The sequence below is a fragment of the Pochonia chlamydosporia genome, chromosome 2 (genome assembly GCF_001653235.2).
Source record: "Pochonia chlamydosporia 170 chromosome 2, whole genome shotgun sequence".
NCBI classification, from domain to species: Eukaryota; Fungi; Ascomycota; class Sordariomycetes; order Hypocreales; family Clavicipitaceae; genus Pochonia; species Pochonia chlamydosporia.
Window position 1 is genome coordinate 6,256,785 of NC_035791.1, and position 27,235 is coordinate 6,284,019.

Consider the following 27,235-nt stretch of genomic DNA (forward strand, 5'->3'; position numbering starts at 1 on the left):
CAATTCAAGTATGGTTGTTACATCAGGAAGCATAAAACTTAATTACATTACAAAAACTTCAATTATCTAGAAAACTAAAAGAAATCACGAACAATCCAAGAGGTAATAAGCAGCTAATTTCGTTGCGACGAGACAAGAGGTCTGTAGTACAAATGAAACTTCGACTTATGTACCCTGGCACCAAACGACAAAAGTCTCCTCTAAAAGAAACCTGATCGACTCACGAAGTCACGAACATGGACGACTCGATGCGACCGCCTTCAGCAAGTTTCTGGAATACGCCTACCAAATTGGCCACAGTCTTTTCCAACCTGTCTAGTTTGTCGGCCATTACATCAACACGGGGGTCGGTCAAGCCACCGCCGTTCGAGGGATTATTGACGAATGTACCGTGCGCCGGAGCCACCAAGGAATCAACCTCGGCCCATCTCTCCGCCGCGGGCTTCTTAGGTCCGTCCCTGTCGGACTTGTGGTACGTATTCTGTGGCAGCCTATTCCATGGTGCGGGTATACCATGATCTTCGCAGACCCTCTCTATTGCTGCTCGACCATTCTTCCTCCCTAGCGCATTACACACATTTGACAATGTGAGTATTTCTAACTGCGAGTCAAGCTCCACGCAGCAATATGTTGGTGGATCCATTTTGCCCTTAGCGGTGTTCTTATTCTGGATTACTGACATTGTAACCCAATGCAGGTTCTTAAGTCTGGCCTCATCCTTGCGATATAACTTTATGTTGGTGTTGGATAGCGATTTATAGCCTGGCATTTTCATGTATTCGTCTACTTTGGCTTGTCCGAAATCCGCAGCGCTCTCGAGTCTCCTTATTAAACGGTCGCCTTTGTTGGTCTCAATGCACACTAGAGCACCACCAATTTTTCGCTCTCTTACGCCCACGATGAGTCCGTCATCAGTCGGTAGTGTGGGCCACGGGTAGTTGATGCTGGCAGATGTAGAGCTTCTGTCCGGCGGAGGTGGCGTCACAGTTTTGGCGGGTAACTCGACCGTCAACATCCAGGCATTGGGAAAGTGATTTCTCTGAACAAGCAGCTTAATCAGATCCCGTTCTGTCTCGGCTTGTTTTCTCGCTCCCTCATCATTGGGATTGGCCCTGACAAGAGCTAAGGCTTTCTGGATCATTGTGTAGTGTTGCTGGAAAAAGGCTATTGGAATTTCCCATTGTTGCTGAGAAACTTGCATGTTTTCTTGGCCATCATACTGCGCATTATGAGCAATATTACCTCCTAAGATCTCGTTATTTAGCGCCATAAGTCCGTTGTTGGCGTCAGAATCATTAGGATCCTCAGCAAGCTTCTGGACAAAGGGCGTTGCCTGTTCATAAATCTGAATCACTCGCTCAGGGGGTTCCGCGATCGGGTCCTCATTCATTTCAGAGTCAGGGTCCCCACTAGCCTCACTTCCGCCGTCATCATCCAGCGATTCTGCCAGGAGGTCTTTGGTCCCATCCCACAGGTTCACTTGACTAATCCACCTATCTTCAACATCAAGTTCTTCAGCAGCTTTTGCAAGTTCTGTCTTCATGTTAGTCACAAGTCCCATTCTCATAATTAACCCCAATCCTTACTATTGAATGCTTTTTTGTTTATAATTTTGTACTCCAACCTCTCTTTTTCGCTCTTCCCCTTATCCGTATAGCCACAATAATCTGGGTGGATCTTGCACCCAAGCTTTTGCCAGGCACGAATACGATCGTTTTCAGATGAACTCGCCTCAACTCCAAGAATAATGGTATCGGAATTACTACCGATGATGCGTTTGATTTCATCTTCTACTTCTTTCTCTCTTCTAGCCTTATCGGCTTCAGTTCTAGCAACGTCGGGCTCAGGGGTAGTCTCGGGCGTCGGCAGACCACCTTGTGGCTGAGATTTTTTGCCGCCATCGGTTGTTGTATTACCTTTTTGCGAAGGAATAGAGTTGGCTGCAGTTCCTGCCATGTTTGATTGATGGGTCTCGGAAGTATTGAAATAACTGAGCGGGGACGGCAGATGTATAAATACTCTTTGGTCGACAACATGATGCTGCTGAATGGAGCCAGAACTCGACACCACATATTCATAACCATGGAGAGCAGCTATAGTGGCTGCAGAGAGATGAACGCAAACATCAACGACATTAGGTACATTCACTCACAAAAGTCACATTTTACTGCTTATACTCTATATGTTCCGCTACATTGTGGATCGCCCGACGAGGCACAGTATTGAGGGAAAAGTTTGAGACTGGCGGGTAATGGCTGTAAATTTTGACCAATGTAGGTAGACATGAACCTGAAGAAAATGGCTTAATAGCAAACAGATGATTCCATTGGATTATAGTACAGTAATTACAGAAATACCGGCATAATACCGATACCGGTAGCACAGGGCCGCCCAAACATTGAAAGGTTGACAACGGATTTCCATCAAAAGTGGTTGTTAAACATCCCGTGCGAAAAATTCTCCTCGGCTACTTTTTGCTGTAGCCTTCATGCAGCCCTTTATGTCTTGTATGTTAACGAAGCATTCGTGCAGGTTACCCATCCATTCGACACTAACCTGCATGGTTGCGTCGCAAAGGGGACAGTGCTGCCTCACATCGTCGAATACTTTTCCACACGTCTTAGAACTCTCTATATCCTGATTTGAGGCCTCCATGCAGCATCTTAGATGGACAGAGACTGAGAGTTGTGCGCAAACGTGACCTAGTCGCCGAGCCAACGCGGCTCCTCTACTCTATGTTCATGAAAAGGCCACCACTAGCTGTATATTTTCCTCTCACGCCGCTCAAAGACCGTTTGACATAATATCAAGACTGCAGATCCCCGCAGGTTGGTCAATCTCAGACAGATGCCTCAACTTTTAGTTCTACAATCCATTTTCTATGGTTAAAAATAATGCTTTAGAGTCCTGGGAAGCTTTCTAAATAAGACATAGGTATAGTAATTTTAATTCACTAACTTATTTAAAGTTGTATGCAATGCTAAACTTATGGAACTGGAGAAAGCGAATTTATCCGTAGAGGATCGATCTCAACTTCAACACAGTTTGGTGTTTTCTTAGGAATAGAAACAGGACACTGGTATAATATGACCTTGTGATATAAAGCAAATTCTAGGTAGTCCCTTGTCCACAGAACTAGTTTGTGGTGTTTTTTTGGCCTGTGCACTTTGACAGTTGTCACAACACGACTGTTTAGAAATGCTAGTTCTGATAGAACCCCACAGCTTTGGTTTTTGCTCTTAAAGCATATAACCATACTAGATACTGTATAATTTACTACGAAATCCGCCCTATTCCTGCATATATTTAGTTATAATAAAGTATGCAATACACCCGAAGAATACACTTTGAACGGCCGAGCCTAGCAAATACCAAAACAGCCGTATTGCGAATGACACAAAACTAAAGCAGCATACCCATACAGCGCAGACCAGAATTAAGATTTTGCCTGAGTCTGTAGGAAGCCCATGGAGAAGTTTTGTATTTCTGGTCATCTGCAGAGTCCTCTCATACAGAGTTGTAAGCCCACTAACTACATTATGTTGTTGCACCGGAACCTTGACTGATCGGCATGCTCTGTACATAGTTGCAAACCATAGGAGGAGCACGGAAATCGCAGAAGATTGTGAACTGCTTTCTTCGGGTATCTCTAATAACACATTGACAGCTGTTTGAGAACTCTCCTGCATCTTTTTTGAGCCCGAGTCACACCTCGTGTGGGCAGAAGTAGAGTTTGAAACCATTATGAGAATGTATTAATGACAACAAACCTCTGCACCGCAAATCGAGGGTTTATATATTCTGTCTTTAGAGCCATAATTGGACGCTCGAAAGCCTCCCAAAACTACCGGCTTCGGAAAGGTACAGTATATCTCGTCAGTGCTGAACACCATGTGTCTCACTCCGCCTGCAACATTTGGCCCAGAGCAAATATCTGTTCATTTTCACTTTACAACATGTTTACACCACCTCCCAACAACGTGACAAGGCAAAGACTTCGGAAAGAATGCCGAGAAATTCTTGCTACTCATATTGGTACTTGCATGGTTGACGACAAAATGATTACTCCTGGCGGCTAACATCTGCATTAGAAGCGCAGACAGGACTCACAGTTGCGCCTTTCGAAGTGAGACTTTGTCCTCCAGCAATAGCACCATATCGGTGGAGGATCCTTCAACCTGAGGCGAAGCGCCTATTTCGTAAGCCACTGAGCAGATGCAACGTTGGTGATTGCCAAGATCTTATGCGCTTTCTCGGTAACGGATTTCAAGCGTGTCTAAAAAATTCCAACTTTAACCCTGCTGAATTGGCATTGAACACAATAGAGGAGGACGTCAAAGTTGTGAATCGTGACGAAACGACCATGCCTGTTGATTGTGGCGCATCTGCGGAAGAAGCTTGGTATATGGACAACATTCGGCAGCTGGAACATGATATATTCGCGTCTCAAACACGCATAGAAGAACTTGAACGAAAGATAGCGGAAGCCGACGAGCAAATCTTGAACCAGGGGACGCAGATATTTCAGTCTGACCTTATGGTAGGCCGTATTGCACAAGTCCTGCAGGAATATCAGCAGAGTAGCCAGAATTATCATTCAGCATAGTTTATAGATAAATTATAAAATGAGAAACAGGAGATCAGATTAAAGTATACGGTCTATAGTAGCTGAGCGAATATCCCTCTTTCTTTCTTTTGGGTGAGGACATTGCAACCTTAGCCGAAATTACTGTCTTATAGCAATCTAGCCTATACGGTACTGAAGTGGCTACTGTTTAACATCTATTACAGTATAACTATATGCGTATTTTTCTCTTCTTTGAGACGGTACCTTCTGCCAAATGTTGGTCGACGCTTAAGTCGCCCATACCTTGATACAAGGCACGAATAAGCACGTCCTTCTCGATATTCGAGTCCCTTAGCATCTGCACGTCTTGATGTGAGGCAATAACCGCCGATTTATGCATTTTAATTTCTTTGTTCTTTTCCAGAAGACTGTCTTTGTGGAAGTCAAGGTCGTTTTCAGTTAGTTGCCGACTGAGGGTTTCTTCCTGGAGCTTCGCACGCAAGTCCAACACCAACGATTGAAGAAGCTCGTTGCGCTGATGCGCTTTGTTTAGATCCTGCTCTAATATGAAGCAAACATTCTTGAGTCTTTGATAATCCTCCATTAAATTCATTTTTAAATGCGTATCCTGAGGAAGTTGAATCACGCTGTAGACCATTGAGCAAGAAATTCAAGAAGCCACCTTTATACATATGTGTATGCGTCCACTTCGTAAATAGTACTATTTCTTGTATGTGCAGGTGTCCTGTAAGAACTATCTTTTTAGAAAGTAAGTTAGCAGACACTGAGCCTGGGCCCCTGTATACTTGGCATTAGGGGCGTAGTCAGAAAGCAGATATGTGCTCACCCTTGCTGTTGAAACAAAACAGTAACTTAGTCTTCCAACGCGAACAAATCCTCCTCCGCTTCCCGAATGCCTCTTTCTGGCTCTGCTGCATCCCAACTGCTTTCGTCCAATTTCTGCTGTATGTCTGCAATTCTACCAATCAGGAATTGCAGCCTCTCGTGGAGGTCTCTTTCTTCTCTCAATTTTGTTGAGATTCGTTTCGTGATTTCCTTCTCCGTTATCTCTAGAGACTTTATCATTTTCTGTGTAGATGCTATTGCATCCACATTCTTCTGCCCCTCCAAATCACTCGAGAGGAGCGGCTTTTCAGGTCTTTCCAGCATACGGCAGCTCTGCAAGACCTTCACAATAGCACCTGGAGGGCTAGACTCAACCATTAAGCGCAGACGGCTATCGCAAATTCCCAAATTTTTGAGGCTTTCCCACATACCTTCCAAGGTAATGGTTATCGTTTCTCGGCCTGAGGCTGTTTGACTCGCGGCGGTTATTGCCCCATCAATCTGTTCGTTGCCAGTCTTCCAGTCAAGTGGAAAGTATAAAAACAGCTGAACTGTGAACATGATGTATAATATCTCAATCCGGTCCGTTGTATTGTAGTTGTAGACAAGGTGTTTGATCAAGCTTTCAAGCTCTATGTTATTTCACACATCTATTAATATATAGGGTACTGTCTGTGAAGCCTAGCTTAGCTTTCGGAGTCTCTCTTGCGAGATCCGTTTCATGCCCCAGCGTCATTTCGTCCAATTTTGTCTGTCGGTTTCTCAGGTTCAACTATTTAAGCCATTGACCGCGTTGTACCAATGAGATATGGTTTGGCATCGGAACAGATTTCAGCTTACTATATTACGATGCATCTTTACAGTGTATGCCTAGCCCAAATAATTCACAATCCTACAACCAATCTGAAACCTAGAAACAAGCTACTTCCTCCAATCCTTCAGCTCCTTTAACTTTTTTCGTAGATATGTTCACTTGCCCTAACGTCGCAAACACTTCCGGTTCCTTGCATCAACCGTTCTCATCACACCTTGCAATACCGCATCTCTAAAATAATATCTATAACACACCAAGTCTTGCTACACGGCTTGTGCGACCTAGATCATCGACTTCTGGCGCGGATCGTACCCAAAAGCAACACGCAGCACTCGAGGCTGAACAGAATGTAACTCGTCGCCTGCTTCACTACGCGAGATATATTCTTATTACAATGCTTATAGTGGAACAAAGATTCATAAGTCGCGCTATCGCTATCCGGAAAGTATATCCAGCCTATCTGATGAGGTTGTGGTAATATTGTTTAATAGCATCAACTACTTGTCAGGCACTCAATCTGCGGGATGTTGCGGGGCACATGCAACTTGTAGGCTTTCCATGGTGGCCTGTAAGTTGGCGTGGTGGTCCGCACGTTTTGCGATATGACATATCGAATTGGCGCGATAGCCTGCCGTAGTTGACCTATAAGTTAGCGGCGATAATGTTACACCTCAGCACAACTCTAATGGGTTCCTAAGCGTATATTCGGTTGGCCGCTTGAGCTATATTTGAACCAAATTCAATTCGCCAAGTCGCATCATCCTAGCACGACAGTCGTGCAATGAATAGAGTGCGTTGGCCGTAGCCCTCGTCGAATACACTGCATGCGAGATTGGTCCTTGTACTCGCCGACAGCTTTAGACATTTCTCAGGACAGCTTTATTCGTAGGTCGGGTTCTCAGCCCGTTCCTTGACGTTGTTTGTGCTCCGTCCTACATGTTTGTTCATAAGCAAGCTCCTGGAGGCCCTCTGGAAGGCTGTGGTCATCGGTTGGCTACAGGTTACGAACAGTACTAAGAATCCTGGCTCCGAAACATAATTTGTTATCTTGCAAATGCATACGGCTGTTGGTCGTGTTATTCTTGCGAGGGTGTAGCCCCATCTCCGGAGTGGTGTAATTTTGGAGGAGTATCGCTATTCGCAGCTGTTGCGCCACAAGCCACCAACGCTGCTGCAGATGCTACTAGCCAAATTTAACCAAGTCTGCAATATCCGCACCCACAAGCATTAAGTATGACACAAGTACCAAATTGGTAGTGTTATCTGCTACATCCAAAAACATATAGCGTACTTTATAGCACACTTAAGTTTACAGCACATTTTACAGCGCATTCTATAGCGCATTTCACAGCACAGCGCATTTTACAGCGCATTTTGCAGCGTAATTGACAGCGTAATTTACAGCGCACTTTATAATTTACCAGCAACTTATAGTGCACTTACACTATAATTTTATAGTATATAGTGCGGTAAAATAACATAGAAATATAAGTCCCATATCTACATAACAAATACCAGTAAAGATGTGGCCTTAAGAATGTAGCTATATTATGGTGTGGGCGCTACTGCTGCAACAGCGTTAGTAGCGTTGTGGCGCGACAGCTGCGAATAGCGACACTCATTTTGGAGAGGGCGTAAGTCGCCCAACCAATTTGGAAAGCCACTGCGTTGGTGCGAGGTAACGAAACACTTAAAGAGTGGCTCACCTCCCAGCATCTGCGAATCCCGGTTGGGTGTTTCGATTCGCTTTTAACTCCCCACAGAATGATAATGCATCTAGGAATCCAACACAAGGTTCTCGCGTCGGTAACGACAGTCCAGAAGTATCTGCCCAAATGGTGCCTAGTCGGGCGCATGACCCGAATGGATTCAGAAGCGTACCGCCTCCAATTCCATCGACAACAGAACACCCAGTTATTGTAAGCCAGCCCACCACGTTTAACACCTCCATTCCTGGACTGGCGACTGCTGTGTACGGCTACGGTACATATCGAGCCGCCACATTAATGGATTCGGAACTGCTAGAGCGATTGCACATGCCTCCCGGGGTGGGGATTCCTGGCTGGAACGCTTCTAAGCTGTGTCTTCCTCCTATTCGAACCGCCTGGGATGTTAATCCAATGCATAACCAACCAGCGCCAACCCCTGACCCAGCACCACCACTATCACCAACACAGCCAATAAGAGCACCTCACTTAAGCGCTACTCTGACTTCTTTTCGAACATTGCTTCCCTCTAGCGCTGGGCGTAACACCTCGGGAGGTACCTCCGGCAACATCACCCCAACGACACTAGGGGTGTCAGGTGGGACTCGCCTCTCCCGGCACGGATTGTGGAGCTTTTGCGTCCGCACCTGCGGGGCTACGAACCAAAGCCGGAGATGTTTTTCCACACTGGCCTCTACCACTGTATCTTATGCCCTCAAGAGAAAAGAAAGGTGTTTGCTAGGGTAAGGATCCTCGAAAATCATTTTGTGCAAAAGCATGGCTGAGGCTTCAGGCTGGAGACATCTAGTAGAGGCGGAAGGGACAATATTTTTCATGATCACATGTCCAACAGAGGGTGAAAATAGAAAATCAGAACTGGAGTTTCTTTGACATATCATGACTCGATCACTGCTGCTACATACCCCCGGGCAATGTGTTGGTTCTATTTTGTCATTACGCATGTGGCGCTTTATAAACTCGTATTGGCGGTGAAAACATGAGAAGGAAAAAGAAGTGCCTCAAAAAATCATTGAAAAGACCCAATAGAATCGAGACTTTACGCGCGCGGTGTGATCAATCACTTGTCACATTTCATTCCAAAGAAATAACCCCATCCAGTTTTTGGAGTGTAACCATTATTGCGACCGTCGTCCACACAAAAGTTTATCTCTGGAACATCATTGGATCAATGAATTTCCTGAAGCGGCTGAACCAGACTGTCGGGACCAACCACATACAAGATTTCCCGCCACAACGCACTTTCCTTACGAACCATTCATTTGCTACTTAGAAAGGCGCCATTTAAATGAACTCGTCATCATTGACATATGAACCGATGGCGATGCGGAGGCACTGACGAGCCAATCGGTCCCTCCCATCGTCAAACCAGAACTGTCACGAAGGAGGAATAGGGGCGCAACAAGTTACAAGTCAACGCGTATGAAGACGGCAAGCTGCTATCTTTGACTAAAACTGACCCCATGCCTCCACTGCTCCGCAAACATAGAGAAACCTCCGCCCATGCCGAAACAAAGCCGACCGCACTTCGGGACCTCCCGGCCCCGTGAGCCACCCCACGCCATTGTGTAGTTCCGCTCGGTGCAAATCACCACCGTGCGAGCCTGCTAAACGCCGTTGTCAATCTCACCTACCGTTAGCCCCCTACCCTGTATTAGCTACAAAAGACGAACTTCGGACGAATAAACCAAGGACATAGTTCAAATGCTACTTATTTTACTTACCAAGAAGATGGTTGATTGCCTCATGCATCAAATGAAGTCAACGCAAAAGAACAGTAAATCCAATTCCTCGCCGGAGTCACAATGAAGATGATCCTTATCAGAAAACTGGTAGGAGGTCTGGCTCGGAGGTATAAGTTGTGAGGCCCAGGAGGCTTTGCACTGGGGGCTGACAATGGCGGGGTTGGTCGGAGTGAATGGTAAGACGAACAGTGACCGTTGTTGTGCTCATGAGTGTGACAGTGGCAAGCGTTGTGTGGGTTGGTCGAGAGTCGCAAGTCGACGCAAGAGGTCTTAGCACGACAGGTTTACACGCCCCATTGTTTTGAGACCTAGCACTTATAGCAGCGAAAAGCTGTAATGACAATATGAATGCATACATTGGAAATTTATGGCATTTTGTTTCTGGCTTTGGGTCTCTACACTAGCTATTCTATCACAGGCCGGCGAGTTTTCTTCTTAAGGCAAAAGATGCTGCCAGTCGGAGTGGTTCGGTCTGGGATAGAAACGGATGCTGCTGGACAATTAGCAAGAAGTAGCTGACATCAAGGATGTGTAGCGCGCTGACCGTTATGGCAGGTAACTGGCCGACTTGGAGCAACGCCAAAAAAGACGAAGCAGACTGCGTCCACTTTCGGCGGAACCCACCAAGACGTTCCATGATCTGCTGCAGATACAATGCAATGTACGGCAGCCCTGCAGCCCGCGTATGTCGTTCCTGTAATGGCTCGTAGCTCCAATCAAGTACTACACACTGTGAGAACTTTAAGTGGCCAGGGGAAGAGGGCATTGTTTCTCACCAATTTTGACGTCGCCAGTCGAATTCGCTCGGACAGAATCGATTCGAAATCCAATAGACAGTATTAACAGCCTCTGTATGCCACGCAGTACCTGCGACAGTTCAGCGAAGGAGCTACTTCCTTGGCAGTAGAGTGAAATGCTAGTAGGGCTCTTACTTGCAGAAAAACATTGGCGATTTCTTTGTCGCTGAGAGGGCCAATTTCTGTTATGTCCAAGTCAATGTATTCGTACGCCGCAAAGAATCTGTTGTCTTGATGATAGAGCGCATGAACCCGTGCCACATTTGGGGCGGCAATTTGTGCCAGACATTTGAGATCTAGTAGCCCCGCGTTCTTCACCTCTTGCACCACGGCCAATTTGCGATTCTGGGGCTTACGGCATGCCCCTACCCACGCTGTTGACCTGGGATCAACGCATGCATTTCCTGGGACAGGGCAGTAGTCTTCTTTTGGGTGCCGGCAGATCAAAACGACAGGGTACGACGCGGTCACGTCGACATTGAGTTGCTGGAATGCAGGTTTACGGCGAAGCATTGTAGAAGGTGGAATGCAATGGGTTAAGAGTGAACCAGTAGATAGAGGAGCGCACGTGAATGCCAGTCAATTCTTAACTAAATGCGATATGCTAAACACCAAGCAGGTACGAGTTCATATATGTTACATGTTTTGATTGTTCATATTTGCCGGATCCAAGTTTGGATGATTAGTGTTTTGCTGGCTTGCGTTTTGCTGGTTCGGGTTTTGTTGGCCCATGCTTTGCGGGTCCATGTTTTCCGGGTCTAAGTTGACGGACTGGCTCATGTAGCCATTTCCGTCTGCTGAAAATCGCCCACTTAAGTTGTTGAAGTTCGCCTCTGCATCGTTTTGAAGACTTCTAGCTGTCTGAAAACTGAACCTGACTTGTTCTTAGCTCAAGTTGGAGGCAAGTAAACTACTATGCTGAGTGTTTGACTCACTGTTTTTGGACATTCAGACCTCTTGACTTGCGATTAGCTGCTGTCGCAAAAGAACATAAGAAATGAAGACAAAAGATCTTACATATTGGAGAGCATCTCAACATATTTCATTCCCAAACTCATCGTGGTTTCGTGCATCCTCACGTTGTCAAATATGATTCCGGCTCTATCAGCCTCTTGTCGCTGAAACATTGCGTTTAGTTTCCTCAGTTCCGCAAGTCTGCATGTTACATTAGTTAGGCCAAAATACGGATAAAACCTAGGCGACTCAATCAACTGACATAAGCGACGACAGGTTGGCTGGTGTACTATCATGCGTTGTCTGTATTGCAACTTGAGCATCTCCTTCACATGGCTCTAAGTGCTGGCCGTTGACATGAGGGGGACTAATAACGTCAGACTGACCACCCAGCTGTGGAGCAAAGCTTCGGATATTGTTATTGCTATTTGACGAACTCAAAGGAGAATAACCATTTTGAGAGTTCATGTGATGGACAACCGCCGGCTGGGGGTTTGTTCGCCCTGACATCTGCTGCCCCGACATCTGTGGCGTCTGATGTTGCAGTACATGCTGCTGAGGGTTGGAAACTGCCGGCTGCCGGAAGTTTGACGGAACTTGTCCAGTTGAACCACGAGTCACAGGTGGTGCATTTGGGGGGAAGTTGCCTTGTCCGTATGCCCCTTGGACTTGCTGGTTTGGCTGACCAGCAAAATCCTGGTAATTGGGGGGATATTGGCCATTACCCTGTCCAGACATGCTTGAAAAGATGAGAACAATGTAGTTTGGAAATCAAATGTCCAAAGAAGGCAGAAATCACTGGAATTTATAGTCGCAGCAGATTCTGTCGCAACTCGGAGCGGCAAGTTATGGCACCTTGGAGGCCCATGTATGTTGTTGGTTCGTGATGCATGTATGCGACAATTCATTTACCGGCTCTCTGGTACTGGAGGGGTGTGACTGTTGAGACCCGTAGCAAGAATAGTCCTTCACTTTCTAGTATACTGCAGAATTGCTGGTGGTCGAGAACTGCGGCCGAGAACTGCTGTGCAATCATCAGTCCGCATATCAGATATAAATACTAAGATATATCGACGAAAAATTACTTCGAAAAACCAGGTCAGCAGCCAAACGCCACAATGTCTACAAGTCAAAGTCAACCTCACACGAGCTCTCAGATTTTCCAGGTTTGCGCCACCGCAATTGTGCAGAGCCAAGGGCAAATCCAACAGTTGCGGCTATACGCAGACACCCAGCGACACCTCGCCGAAGCCAACAAACAAGAGGCTGATTCGCTTCGCTCTGAATTACAGCAGCTGCGCAGCGTCGTATTTTACGTGGAGAGGGAGAGAGATGGGGAAATCAACAAATGCGCCGTTTTACAAGAGCTCATAGACACCCAGCGCCGTATCATTCGAGACTACGAGCGAGAGAGACAAGGTCAGATACCCAGCCAATTGCAAGGGTCAATACATTATGGACCAAATTTTCAGCAGGCTTTCACCCCTGTACCTCTCAACCAAGGTGACCCTGTCGGAACTGGTGGAGGCGAGACAGGGGGTGCTGATGTTGGTCCAATGGAGTAACCAAAGGCCCAGCCCTCGTTTCTGGCCAACGGGTGAAAATGGCTGCTTGTTTGCCACAGGATGGGGTTACCCGCTCTGCTCCAAGAAGGCGCTCTCATTCGAGTGGACTGTGGGACGGCCCGGTTCCGCTTGGCTCTCTAAGTTAACAAATCAGTTAGCGAATCTGCTACTTTCTTGGCTTTAAACTAAATATATATAATTTTTTTTTTTTTCATTTAATATTCACGCCTGTGTCTGGCTCTTGGGTCCACGGCTAAACGGACGTGATAAGTGGCTGTAGCTGCTTCCTTTGTCAGCACGACCACTTTTTGTCGGAGTGTCTAGCCCGAATCAGGCCAAGGGGCCGCGAGTGCTTGGCCGTGGTAGTCACTCCAAGCAGAGTGCTTGGTCAGCCTTCTGATTACTCCCTTCGCGGCGCAGACGATTGAGCAATCCGTCACAGGGAGCCCACAATCTCGAACATGTGTCATACGGCTTTTCTTCGACAAGTTCACGGTGAAGTATTCTGGGCAAGGCGGACTCAATGCTAGTCTAGCAAATATCTGTCTGATGGTCAATACAGATGAAGCAAGCAGCTGCAGCAGGAGATCGACGCCCTCCCAAAAACAATCGAATACATATCGCCGCCTACCTCATTTGGCGTCTCCGTTCCTAGCAATACCCTGTGAACAGCCCTAATACTCCTCCGACTAGCTGGCGAGTACTGCTGATTGTGACACAAACGGCACCACGATCACAGGGAGACACAATTTTATGGCGCACTGCAAATGTGCAGCAACGAATGATAACAGGTGACGACAGACGAATTTCCATTCTGGCATTCACTACACTCAACCATCCATGGATTGCAGGGATAGGCTTCAACAATACATGGGACACAGTGGTCATGACGGTGTGGTGCCTCGGCCACTCAGTCATGGCCTTACGTATTCTGTTAAAACGCTAACCCACTTGAAAGATGTTGGAGGTCAGGCGATAAAATTTGCTGGAGCAACTTGTCAATCTGACTTGTTTGTGGCTAATCAGTCATATTTCTCGCCAGCTATATATGGCCATCGACAGACTGCTATTCGTTGCCATATTCAGCATCACGGTTCGATAAAATAGAAAAGAACAATAATGTAATGAAATAAGACGCAATAAGCCGTGCGTAGGCATTCTTGAAGAAATATGAGCCCGCGGAAGATTGACCAGATCACAAGAACATGGTGCTGAGGAATAGACCAAGATAAGCAACTGACTCTTGACTGTAGTCGGCTTCCTCAACGAGGAAGTTCATGCGAGTCACCTGGCATCCGGTCTTGGAATTGTCCCCAAATGGATCCTAACCCCAGACCCTGATTCCCAGGGGGTGCCTCAAGCCCGGGAAGAGACCAGGGTTACAGAGACCATGCAAGAAACATAGACAAGGGGGCTTAAAGATCCCCACAGGAGTTCCTTGTTCTTGCCCAACAGGTTCACGCACAGGTGAGCTCTTTTGAGCTTTCGTGGGATGAAAGCCACCCCTCCCTTGCCACATCCAGAATTGGATCACATCTAAATGGAGGTGTGCTGTTCCTGCGCCCAAACATCGCTACTCCTGCAACCCCGGCCGAATTGGGCCAAGTGGATTTTACCCACACCCGGTTTACCTTTTTGCATACACCCACATGGCATCTGCCCATTATGGCCCACCTGCATTTAGGGGACTCGGGACATTAACTCAGTTGACTCAGAGGAACCAGGCGGCGCTGGCAGCGTGGGGGACTCTTTAGCTCTTATGTCAATTTAGAATTTGCGCCTTTGTGATGCTAGAGGGATAGAAAGGCAACAGTTACTGTATAGCTGATTTTCTGTTTTTTAAACATGATACTTGGCACTATTCTCATATTGCCAGAGAAATACATGTAAAATGCACAATAGGGCGTGGCGGCTAGAGGTGTATCTCCAGCTCTAAGTGGGTTGGGTCGGAGGAACAGCCATTTTTGGGCGTAGGAATAGCACAAGCCATTCAAATGTGTCAAATTTTGGCTGCGTGACGGGACAAAACGCACGCCAGAGGGTGAGCCTAGAAATATCACCAAGTGGCTGTATTGCAAGTTTCATGGATAGGAAGTGCCACAACTTGATCACAATGAGTTAAAGATCTAGAAACGGACGAGTATATAAAAAGTGATATTAGTAGCATCTGCCGTACGAAAAGGTTGTTTATTGCTCTGCAGATTTCTTTCTTATGAATCAGCTGTATGTAACTGCTCCAGCTTATACACGCTCACATTTTGAACTCATTTATCTGTAATTGGCCATCACTATAGCCTGAAATAGCTCAACATGGCACAGAAACGTCGAAGTAGACATACCAAGAAGCAAAAGGAGACTGCCCGAAAACGTGGCCCAAGCTACCTGCGCAAGGGAGTGGAATTGGGACAGAAGGCTAACATCATTGCCGGCGGCTTTTACGAAGAGCCAACGCACCAACGTTGGTGCCTCAGCTGTCACATCCCGGAAGGCCGCGATCTTCCAGATTTGCAGGCTATTGTACGCAACTACGGCTACCCATCGCTTTGGATATTTAGAAGGCTGACTTTTCAAGTAGTTCAATAATCAGGTTCAAGTGCAACAGGTGCCCTATGACTTGCGATCGGGCAAGCGTGGCACCACAATCATCATTTCAGGAGCTTCAAGCGCTAGCACCAAGAAGGGTATTGTTGATTCCCTTTCACAGCTAGACATCGGTGAAGAAAATACGTCTTCAAGATCGACTCCCTCCCTCGTGAGTGACGAGTTAGATATGGCGATTGATCGATCTTTGAATGAGGATGAGATGGGTCATACCTCTGACTGGGACTTGGTTGAAGCTTTTGACGATATCCCTGGAACTGATGGCACCAACCATTGCATTGCGGATGGCGCCGATAGCCTCTCTGAGCAGGAGAGAAACGATCAGCCTGCACCAATGACCCCCACGTCGTCCTTCCATGTTACCGAGCTGATCAATGGCTACGATGGCGAAGAGCTCATTATTCATGAGGAGGATTTTGTGAATTGGTCTGGCTCGGAAACGCCAATTCTCTCTCAGGATAACGATCATCCGCTCTCTTTCCAACGAGACACTACAGTCTCGTACAAATTGACGAGCTCAGTGCGCGTTGCAAATGACCCAAAGGGAGTTGACAAAAATCACCATAAGCTTCGTGTATTAGCGGCAGCTGCAGCACTAGCTGCAGCAAGGCGACGAGTTGCAAATTTAATTTTGGAGGATTGGTAGTCAGTTATTAATAAATAGTTCCACTTGATGACTGTAAATTAGTATTTGAACTTGTAATTAAAATGCCACAAGCTTCCCCGAAACTTGAAGCATTTGAGAAATGTTGGTACGGACGAGGGAAACGATACGCTTCGCGCGGGTAGGTGGTGGTGGACATGCTTCGCCAGAGGTGTCGGGGGACGCGGAGGCCTGCATCGAGACCAGCTGATCTTTACTTCAGCCAATTTTGGAGACAAACGGAGAGGAGGGTCGTCTAGACTATCTATGACACTCGCGGTGCTTTCCTGCTGCGGCGGAGGACCGGCCGGAATGCTCTGCGTCCGCACTCTTAGTATGATGATATTTACTTTGTTCTTTGAAAGGGTGCTAGGAGAAAACATCTTGCATCGATGCAAGTGGAATATGCTGGCAGCCCCGCATAGGAGATTGTAGCTCAATATCAGCCCATTTCGGCTTGTTCGGTTACATGACTACAAGAACGTGAACAAGGTCCGCCGCCTCGCTTTTGGGTCTTCCTGTGCCTTTTTTGGCCTTAATCTGTTAGCTTATTATGTGTGACAGTCGCTAAGAGCAGGCTTTAGCTTGTTCTGAGGAGGATTCATCCGGAAGCGAGAGGGAATCTTGACTGAACACGAAACGAGAGGTGATGAGAATTTGGAAGAAGCTCCGGTGGTCTACATCTAGTAAGCGCCACACTGCATCAGGAAAACACCCCGCTGTCGATTCAGATTCGGCTTTTGATCGGCCGCCACCTTCCACCTTGGACGATTTGACCATCCGATCACTAGGCGGGACTACAGCAGCACTCAGTCGCAGCCCCGAAGTTCTCAAGGAAAGGAAGAGCAAAATCCGGATCCAGCGTGGCGAGCATTTGACGCCAAGTCAGATGATGCAGGAGGTAGAGCAATTAACGCGAGAGAATGGTGCTTTACGCAGGGAAATTGACTACTTGCAACGCCGTTTAGGAATTCTCGAGCCACTATTACCAAAGATTTACTTTCTGGGAAACATGCTTAGATCCGTCGCGGGTGATGCGGAGTTAGTTAAAGGCGAGAGCTCCGACGGTCCCCCGAAGCGCAGCGAGGCGAGTCAGTCGCCACTTAAGCAGAAGTTCGATGAAAGGTCTGGCCCAGGTACTGCTGGCTAGCGAACACGTACACCAAGCAACAAACCAGGAATATCCCAACCAGTCCAATTGAACCAGGGCGGGGATGGTGGCCAGGGAAATATGAGTCAATGGTCTAGGCAGGATACAGATACCAAATCTTTGTCATCATTTGCTTCACTCCGTGCCCCTTTTTGTGTGATTATGTGACCTGAATGCTCAAAGTTGTCATTTGTAACGCATTGTGCAAGCGTATCTCAAGGGGTTTGCCAGCAGGGTGCTCACGGGGGTGTGTGTCGTGGATGAACTTTGGCGCCACCCTGGAGTGATTCAGGAACAATCGGTGGCTGCAAAGCTTTATTTGCTAGCTCGTCTTGAATGGCCGGCTCCATATCGAAAAAGACGGGTGCACGGACCACTACTGTAAAAAACTGTTGCATTTAGAGCAAGTATTTCAAGAACTGAATCTCACATGGCCTTTTGTTTTTTACATGTCATACTAACTGCTCATTCGATCAATTTTCTAGTCCTTCTTGTTTTTGATAGTGTGCGAAACTCCATATACCAACTGGTAGCACGCTCAGTTGGCTACTACGCTCGCGAGGGGCTGATGTGGGTGAAGCATGGCACGTTTCTGGAGCTGACCGATCTTGTGCATCACAGAGAGTAGATCCTCCTACATCGGGATGGGCAGCTCGGCTCCGATGGGCATGGAGATCACTTTCTCTTGTAACGCCAAGGCTTTGTCGTATGGAGCTGCTTTACAGTTCGGGCATTCGAACCTCAAAGCAGTTGCCAGGTGCAACATGTAATATGCACACCCCAAGGGTGAGGTGCAGAACGGCGCAGTCTAAAAGCGGACGAACTGGTGTCTATTGGTGATGAGAAAACATTCGTCAAAACCACTTGTTCTTACTGTTCAGCACGCAATACATTCCTAGCCTAGTCTGGGCTAAAAGAATGCTCTGGTACACTAGTGTTAGGACGACAAAATTTGACTACATATTCCACGCGTCGTGGACCACGCCGTTGTGTCACCAACTCGTTCTTCCGTGTGTCTAGCTTTTGCCATCTACTTTCACAGATGATAGGATTGAGTATTTATCGTATGTCCAGGACTTTGACTAATTCAGGAATCCTAAGCTGGCGTGGGCGACGGAGGACATCAGAGTACCCAATCCCGTACCCATCCGGGGGCGGAACTCTTTATTTTTATCCGAAGGTTTACATGCCGTTCAATGTAACCCTCGGTTTGCCCGTGACTCAAAAGCGGTGCGAGCGTGCAGGAACATTAGACCTTTGGCTGACCAGAAAGTCCATTTCGGGTCGCGTACATAAGACCCCTGACAGAAACAAGAATGCCTTGGTCAGTGCGCTGTAACCGAGTTGGATGGGCTGAGCATTTGCCTGCGGCGAAAAGATCCAGGGTCAGCTGCCCAGGGTTAGCTTGTCTGAGCCGTTTGCTGGTGCAGGAAGGACCTTTGATCTCCCAGAGTGGAAGAAGGTCGACAACGACGTGGAGAATCTCCAGTGGGGGCTCCTCGAGGTCAGTTAAGTCGGGAGTGTTGATAGCCACGGTGGAGGCGTTGGAAGGGACGTGCTTAAGGTACACGAGACGGATAAGGCTGCAAAACCGTATCTGCTCACCAAGCAACTGGAATGTTGCCCTTATTGTAGTGAAATAGCGATTCACAAAATCTAGAAAGCGGTTTCAAACCCTTCGATTTCCCTGTTCCCCTGCCCCAACACAGGACTTTCTTCTCCATATCTGGCCCTCCAACAACTTCGATGCGCCTGCCAGCCCAAACTGGCTGATCTATGCCTGCGGCCGGAAAGTATCTCACGACATGTTTCTTGAAAATTGCTGATGCATAGATGACACACAACTGTTGTATTTCAGAGAAGAAACTATGAATGTTTGTTCAAGGAGTGAATTACAAGGTTGCTAAGTTTAGGAGCGCGCCCGCCAAATGGCCGCCATCTAGCTGGGGTCATAGCATTTTTAGTGATGAACGAATGTGCTGCGATATTCCACCTGTTGATTTGATGTTGTCCATTGCCCATGGAGATGTTTTACGTCGAGATATGATGCACTAGTATGCGTAGGTGTAGAAGCTACGTTCACACACGCAGTCCCCAGAAGTCCTCGCGGCAATCCCGCCTTTGGGCTGTATTGTAGTCTTTGTCCGTTGTTTGAGGTCTACCCTGGGAGTTCCGAAGCATTTGAGAAGTACTGCGGTGGAGGGTGAGAGCACACATCGGCTGAATGAACGTAATGGTGGTGTTCAAGTGATACTGTGCGGCGGGCGGCGCGAGGAGGCCGGCATTGAGAACACACATCATCAATAAAGATGCGCTTCGGTCTGCCAATACCGAGCAGCAATAGTCGCCAACTAAATAGGTCTTTTGACACCTGGTGGACTCTAACTCGAGATCTTCCGCAGGATTTGCATTCGTAAATTATGTAAAACATTGGCGCCATCATTGCATGCAGTTTAAAACGCTCAGAAGTGTGCAGTGCTGAACATACTAGATGAATGAGAGAGCTATATAAGGCCGCATACAGAGCAACTTCGTCCATATCTGGCTGCTGCGAAGAGTACTCCTCATGCGAAAGCAGTATAAATACCAGGCCCCATGCCAATGCTACCTCCTCTATCCGCAGTCTACAGCAAAATGCCCTGCAGTCACACATCTTGGTTGCGTTTGTCCGAAAAGAACCATGAGGTTTCTTTACAAGTGTCAGACCGCCCAAAACGGCTTTTGGCAACGCTTGGGTCCAAAGACTCAGAGCCTTGCGGGTTCATTCTCTTAATTGGTAACCAGCATAAAGCTGAAGCAATACGTAAGCTTGGTATCAATTATCGAAGCGAGCATGGTCAAAGAGGCCACGCGGATGTACATCTTTTCGTTGTTCCTAACGGCAAGTTACGAACGTCTAGCTTTATAGCGGAGAGTGATGTTCCAAGACATAATAGAATGCAGAGTAGAAGCCCACCTTCTCGGTGCCATGAGTCTACTGAATACACTCTGCCCTCCAGCGACGGGCAACGGCAGAAGACTGGACAGCTTGCCGATATGGTGCATCACCGACTCTTGTTACCGTTCGCTGATGTTGTGTGTCTCTTTATTGATGATCTTGGGGGGCTGAGCATCGCTGCTCATCGACTTGCAGCTTGGATTAATTACGGGCGACCTTCCACTAGTTCAGTGCTGCCTTGGCTTCTTCTGGTGACAGAGGAGGGAAACAGAGCGGAGACTACCCTCGCAACGTTTGAAAAGGGCTTGAGAGAAAAGACCAGTGTAAGTCTCTTGACTCGTTTCCGGGGCGTTCGGGTGGTGGGCCTGTCGGCTCGTTCCAGCCCACGACACAGAAAATGCTACAGATATCGTCAATGGAATACATTTCAACATGAACTCTCAGATATTTTAGACTTTACAAATGCGGCACGCGCCACAGATAGATACCATTACTCGGCTAAGCATCTGGTTGCGTTTCTTCGTCACGCCACGACCCTGATTGCATCTCAACCTTCCCCGTTCAACTTCATACTGGCGTCACGCTTCCGACGTCAAATCAGCCCCGGTCTGGATTCACACTTATCAGGCTTTCTAAATCGTGTTTCATCTCTTGACGAGTTCAAGTCGTTTGCTGTTCCTGTGATAGCCTCTAGTTTTCTCCTTGACAACTACTCTCCACGCATGCACCGTAAGGATCTCTGATGACAAGTGCACCCGGATCATAACTAATTACTCATGCTAGTTTTTGATTCAAAAGACGTTTTTGCAGAGCTGTATCAGCAGACATGCTCCCAGATCTGCCGACGAACACTCCAGTCAGATGATGGAACAAGTCATCTGGTGCTACCGTCAACATTTGTGCTGCTAATAAAGTTAGAACTGCAGCAACAATTTAGAGACATTCTCCAGAATAAGTCCGCCTCATCGCAACACCGTCTCCGACTGGCAAGCTTTCAGTCCAGTTGGCGCCGCCTCTATTCTGAAGACACATGCTATAGCTGTATGATGAGGCGACCAAAATACAAACTTACTTGCGGACACTGGGTTTGCAATATGTGTATGCGAATATTCGGAACAAAGCGAGGCGTGTATCTGTGTCTAGACAATTGCCTTTTATGCGGAGATCATGGCATACGCGTTAGGTTCAAGCCAGATACGGCAACAGTTCGTGTATTGTGCATCGATGGCGGTGGAACCCGGGCATGTGTTCCGTTACGGTTTCTTCAGGAGTTGCAGACACGTGTTGGGTTGCCATACCCTGTGCAGTATAATTTCGACATACTTTTTGGCACTAGCTCAGGTAAGCAATACCTTGATTCAATCAAGGAGGATGCCAACATCGTATTCATATAGGCGCGATAAGTGTTTGTGGTCTTGGTATGAATGGTTGGTCAATAAACGATTGTATTGCTACTTCGAAGTCACTTGCGAGAGAAGTCTTCCGACCCCGTCAGGTAGCGGGCCTTCCTCTCGCTTGGTTCCCCCCAGTGAGCCGTTTTTGGCAGACGCTTTTATCAGTCGTTTTGGATAGCAGATATCCATCACGAAACATAGAAACAGCATTAAAGAAGGTGTTTGGCTCGTCTCGGTGCATATCCGACTGGTCCCCGGCTACAGAGATGGGCCTCCACATCGGCATGCCTGTCACTACAACGGATGACACGAGCACTTGCATTATTACCAACTACAACGGAATAGGACAACGCGGTAAAGATTTAGGTGCGTGAACGGTGTGCTGTGGGATGCTCCATCAAACCGAGCTGACCGTTTGCAGACTATCAAATCCTTCCAGCATGTAACAGCGGCCAAGTTTCTCTCTGGCAAGCGTAAGAAGCTTTTTGCCACTCTTCAATACTGACGAGTCACTAACTACTGCTATTTGGATACTCAGCCTTCGTGCAACCACGGCAGCCCCATAGTAGGTGGCTCATAAGGCTATTGCTTTCCCTTCTAATCAGTTCGCAGTTTTTTTGCCCCTCAGGACATCGAAGGCGAACGTTATCAAGATGGAGGGGTCGGCCCGTACAACAACCCCGCAGCACTCGCATTTGCAGAAGTGGCCGCTGTATTCCCGGAGACACCTCACCCAGGCCTTGTAGCATCATTCGGCACAGGTTCAGCAGCTGGAACACGAAAAAACCGGGCGCGACGAACCGCGAACTCGAACGAACGGCCGAGCCCTGCAAAGGTCACAAAATCGCGAAAGAAAAAGCGCCGCCGTAGCTTGTCAGATTTGTTCGCCTTCCGGATATTCCAGGCATTTTTGAGCCAAGGTGACTCAACGCGGGCCTGGAACCAACTTCTTTGTCAGCGTGCAGTGCATGGTGGCGGCGAGTTTTTCCGATTTGACGTAGAATACGACGGCTCTGCCCCAAGCTTAGACAATGTAACGAATTTAGACGAGATGGAGCAACTTGCTGAGGAGTGCATTATCGCCTCTCCAGCGTTGGACAAGCTTGCGCTTTGCATTCGTGCACAACTCTTTTACTTTGAGCTGGACGCCGAGCCCGAGTTTGTCAATGGGATTTACGAGTGCGTGGGCCACATATTTTGCAGGCTCGAGCCAGGCTCAGAAGAGCATTATGCCTTTTTGGAAAGCCTAGATAAGTCGTCTTCGCGATTGCAGATTGGCAGCAAATCGGTAGCCGGTGGCTTTCTGGAGGACTCTGCCGCAAGCCACAAGGAAATGTTCTCGAAGCAAGTTAAGTTTTGTGTTCATGGAAGGCAAGTACCATTTAAGATCGTACTAAAGGAAGGCCCGGAGGAGGCTTGTGGCATTAGTGGGTCTCCGTTCACTGTAGACCAACTTATTCAAATTCAGCAAATAGACGCATGGTTTGGTAGGAGAGATCATCAGCTATAACATGCTCTATAGAACTAGAATAGCCCCGTAAGTACTGTAAATTCCAGATCAGAAAATGTTATAATTTCACGGCACGGGTGTTCTTGAGGCACGAAATTCGGCTACGTCTCTCATGCTCGTAGGTAGCGTAATCGCGTCCCCACCATCTCAGCCACTTGCCCTTCATCCATCATGGAGATTATAGGCACTGTAGTGGCTAATGCAGGGTCCAAGTTCTGGCTGCTCAGCGAGATTTGGCTCCATGTCATAACAGTGAGACTGTTAGGCGAGCCCGAACTGGCTCCGCCCCAGGTCACAGACCAGCACAATTTTCCATTAACAAAACTTGTTGCCAAGTATTAATACATATTTATATTTACACATAACGTAAGTGCATAGTGAGTGGCCCAGCATAGTGAGTGGCCCACCCAACGCCACAAAAACACACTTGCGTCTTGCATCTCAAATATCTCCTCCAAAAATCATGAAATCTATCTCTAAAGAGAGTCAAATACTCTTAGCCATCGAGGCTCTTAAGCAAGATCCAAACTTAAGCACTCGGGCCGCTGCAAAGATCTATAGTGTCTCCCCAAAGACTCTCCAGCGACGACGCAATAATATACCATCACGGCGCGATACTATGCCTCCCTGCCAAAAACTGACGAAACTAGAGGAATCCGCAATTGTGGAATACATTCTTGACCTAGATTCGCGATCATTTCCTCCTCGGCTGAGTGGTGTGACAGATATGGCGAATCGACTGCTCGCGGATCGCGACGCGCCTCCCGTGGGACCACGATGGGCTTCAAACTTCGTTAAACGCCACCAAGAGCTTACTACGCGTTTTACGCGTAAATATGACTATCAGAGGGCCTTATGCGAAGATCCGAAGATAATTAAGCCTTGGTTTGAGCTTGTACGCAACACAGTCGCGAAATACGGCATACTAGACGAGGATTTCCACAACTTTGATGAGACCGGCTTTATGATGGGGATAATCTCAACAACTATGGTGGTCACGAGCTCTGAAAGACGTGGGAAAGCAACTTTAGCCCAGCCAGGTAATAGAGAATGGGTTTCAGTAATCCAATCTATTAATTCTCGCGGCCAGGTAATCCCGCCATTTATCATTGTTGCGGGGCAATATCATCTCGCAAACTGGTACAAAGATAGCATACTGCCGAAGGATTGGGTGATCTCTACAACTCATAACGGCTGGACTACAAATGAGAAAGCCGTAGATTGGATCCAGCACTTCGAAAAGCATACTAGGCCTCAAACTCGTGGCGCATACCGTCTTCTTATCCTAGATGGGCACGAAAGTCACCACTCAACTGCATTCGAGTTATTCTGCAAAGACCACAAGATTATCACGCTTTGTATGCCGTCTCATTCATCTCACATTCTTCAGCCACTAGATGTTGGCTGTTTTGGGCCGCTTAAGAAGGCATATGGCAAAGAAATTGAAGGACTTATGAGGGCGCATATAACCCACATCACAAAGGCCGACTTCTTCCCTGCGTTTTTTACTGCATTTAAAGCCGCAATGACAAGAGAAAATATTCAGGGAGCTTTTAGAGGCGCAGGACTTGTCCCTTTTGATCCAAAAAGTGTCTTATCGCGCCTAGATGTGAGGCTACGGACTCCAACGCCAGTTGAAGATGCCCTAGTGCTACCAAACGTGTGGGTTCCAAAGACCCCAAACAATCCAACTGAGGCTACTTCGCAGACTGATTATATCAAAAGACGAATAAGCCGACATCAATTTTAGAAGCTATGGATCAATTTGCGAAGGGCACGTGCGGAATAATGCACAAGATGGCGCTCTTAAAGGCTGAGGTTAACCAACTTCGAGAGGCAAATGCACTACTAAGCAAGCGGCGTAGAGCCAAAAAAACGCGTTTACGACAAAGCGGTAGTATAACTATTGCTGAGGGACAAGCTCTTCAGGACCAGAATGATGTAGAAGAGCAGATAAAGCAAGAAGATCGCCAGACGAGAGGTCGGAAGCCTCGTGATGAGACGAAGGGTCGGCGATGTGGCGTGTGCGGCAAGACTGGTCATAATGCGCGAACTTGTCAGATTGTTATAGAGACATCTAACGAAGAAGATAGCAGTGAAGATTGATTGATTTCTCATGTTGTGGTTGTTTTCTAGTATAATTCTTGTGGGAAGGTGGTTTTAGGTGGGCCACTCACTATGCTGGGCCACTCACTATGCACTTACGTTAGAACTCTAATCTTATTATATTCTTTGAAACAACACTTTCAATATATTTATATTATCTTGTAGTAATTTTTTGAGCAGCTGCGTCAGTCCGAGCGTTTAGACATGGAGCAGGAAAGTGGTAAGTTCTGGAAGTTGGCATAGAGAACAGTTCTAACGGTTTAGTTTGTCCATACACCCCGACACAATGGGATTCCGGGGGCAAGATGAGGGTTGTTTTGAGGGCCTTCACTGTTGCATCATGGGCGCTGGCAGTCATTGCCACCAGACCGATAATATTGGAGCCAAGCCATCTTCCCGCCTCCATTTTCACAATGGATATAACAATGCTCGATATTTTCTGGTATTTTCGTATTTCTGTTTCTCGTTGCAGAGTATAAAGGCTGACGCGCTTATGCAGGACAATACTCACCACCATGCAAGCAGCATATATTTGTTACACTTCTCTCACAACGGCACAACTAGCTGCCATTTCCGTACCTTTTGAAGTACATTTTATATTAAATAACTTGCTTCACACTATATTTGCTACACTTTTATCTCAGTCGGCTTTTTTATTTGCGGAAGTTGTGCTGATCATAAATTTTTTCAACCTTCTTACCCTATACTTTAGCGGTTATGATATGCCGAAATTCCATCATGCCAGCGTTATCTCTGGTCCTTTGAGTTGGACAATCATCGCTATATACTGGAACGGTTCAATGATGGTTCCTCATCCAGAGAGCCTCATTGCAGGTGTCCTTGGGATCGTCTGTACGTGCGGCATTTTGGGCATAGGAATATTTTACGCGATCGTCTATTACGTATGACCCAGTCTTCCACAGGTTTTTAATGACAGCGAGCTCATGGTATGCAGGACTACACCATTGCCTTTTATCTCTCTCTTCTTTCGAGCGCTATCGCAGTTGGACAATATCGCCTAATAAATGCCGATGTCCCGAGCCAGCACTCTATGGAGTTTATCGTGCTCTTGGTTCAGTGTATTTTTGCATTTGTTATAATGGCGGCATTATTTGTCTTGACTGGAGCAATGGTAGCTGTTGAAATGGTCCGTTATCGATGCAAGCCAAAACAAAACCACCATAGCGATGCAGACAAGTCCGTGTCAAATCTAGAGTGTCAGGAGAAATAGGAGCGATAGGAACTGATGGATGACGGCACGTCCGTGCCACTAGGCAGTGACTCACCACTTGCAAGTGTTGCCTAAAGAAAGTTGATGCCTCAGTTATATCAAGTCAACGGAACGGGCTAGGGGGATGAGACTTCTCGGTTCTGCGTGTTAGCAGACCTTGATATAAATACAACGTAGAGAACTGTTATAAGGATATATAAATGCAAAGAAATTCTGCTCATAGATCTAAGTGGGATAATTAAAGAGCTCTATATGTATTTAATCCTGTTTCCATTTTTACAACCTATTATAACGAGCGGCTGTACCACCGAGCTAAGCACAGTTGGAGAGGTAATGTCTAGGGAGATAATAATTACAAAAGGGAATTAATGCATAAGGAGAAGCTTTTAAAAAGCTAATATGTAAAAGGATGCTGCAAGTACCCTCCGGATCCGTGATGATCGTTTTGCTTTGCGACCACAAATGAAAACCGGACTAAACCCTCTCATTTCATTGAGAGACCAGTCCGAAACCAACCGTTGCCTAGTTAGTCTTTCGACTTTCGCTCTAGCTAATTTCCAACGGTCGTGGAGTGGAGAGAAAACCGATACCCTGTTAGTATTAGTTATGTTCGAAAGAATAGCAAAGTTGCCTTACGGTAACGTTTCTCT

General features: G+C 47.0%; 7 protein-coding genes across 7 annotated transcripts; 4 read left to right on the forward strand and 3 right to left on the reverse strand.

Moving 5' to 3' along the window:
* Positions 1-220: 220 nt before the first annotated feature.
* On the reverse strand, positions 221-1,956 carry VFPPC_12043 (C2 domain-containing protein; the record flags this gene model as incomplete). The annotated part of the gene is made up of 2 exons (XM_018290046.1): positions 221-1,533; positions 1,587-1,956. 2 exons carry the CDS (start codon positions 1,954-1,956, stop codon positions 221-223), a joined length of 1,683 nt encoding a protein of 560 aa, XP_018137732.1.
* A 1,334-nt stretch (positions 1,957-3,290) lies between these two features.
* Positions 3,291-3,743, reverse strand: VFPPC_12044 (hypothetical protein; the record flags this gene model as incomplete). The annotated part of the gene is made up of 1 exon (XM_018290047.1): positions 3,291-3,743. One exon carries the CDS (start codon positions 3,741-3,743, stop codon positions 3,291-3,293), a length of 453 nt encoding a protein of 150 aa, XP_018137733.1.
* Positions 3,744-8,062: 4,319 nt separating this feature from the next.
* VFPPC_12047 (hypothetical protein) lies at positions 8,063-8,680 on the forward strand (the record flags this gene model as incomplete). The annotated part of the gene is made up of 1 exon (XM_018290049.1): positions 8,063-8,680. The coding sequence occupies one exon, from the start codon at positions 8,063-8,065 to the stop codon at positions 8,678-8,680; it is 618 nt and encodes a 205-aa protein (XP_018137735.1).
* Positions 8,681-10,217: 1,537 nt separating this feature from the next.
* On the reverse strand, positions 10,218-11,006 carry VFPPC_17461 (hypothetical protein; the record flags this gene model as incomplete). The annotated part of the gene is made up of 2 exons (XM_022429168.1): positions 10,218-10,399; positions 10,544-11,006. The coding sequence occupies 2 exons, from the start codon at positions 11,004-11,006 to the stop codon at positions 10,218-10,220; spliced, it is 645 nt and encodes a 214-aa protein (XP_022285805.1).
* A 1,559-nt stretch (positions 11,007-12,565) lies between these two features.
* VFPPC_14998 (hypothetical protein) lies at positions 12,566-13,012 on the forward strand (the record flags this gene model as incomplete). The annotated part of the gene is made up of 1 exon (XM_018292761.1): positions 12,566-13,012. One exon carries the CDS (start codon positions 12,566-12,568, stop codon positions 13,010-13,012), a length of 447 nt encoding a protein of 148 aa, XP_018137737.1.
* Positions 13,013-15,322: 2,310 nt separating this feature from the next.
* Positions 15,323-16,259, forward strand: VFPPC_12049 (hypothetical protein; the record flags this gene model as incomplete). The annotated part of the gene is made up of 2 exons (XM_018290051.1): positions 15,323-15,529; positions 15,588-16,259. 2 exons carry the CDS (start codon positions 15,323-15,325, stop codon positions 16,257-16,259), a joined length of 879 nt encoding a protein of 292 aa, XP_018137738.1.
* A 646-nt stretch (positions 16,260-16,905) lies between these two features.
* On the forward strand, positions 16,906-17,406 carry VFPPC_16856 (hypothetical protein; the record flags this gene model as incomplete). Its single annotated transcript, XM_018294609.1, has 1 exon — positions 16,906-17,406. The coding sequence occupies one exon, from the start codon at positions 16,906-16,908 to the stop codon at positions 17,404-17,406; it is 501 nt and encodes a 166-aa protein (XP_018137739.1).
* Positions 17,407-27,235: the final 9,829 nt, after the last annotated feature.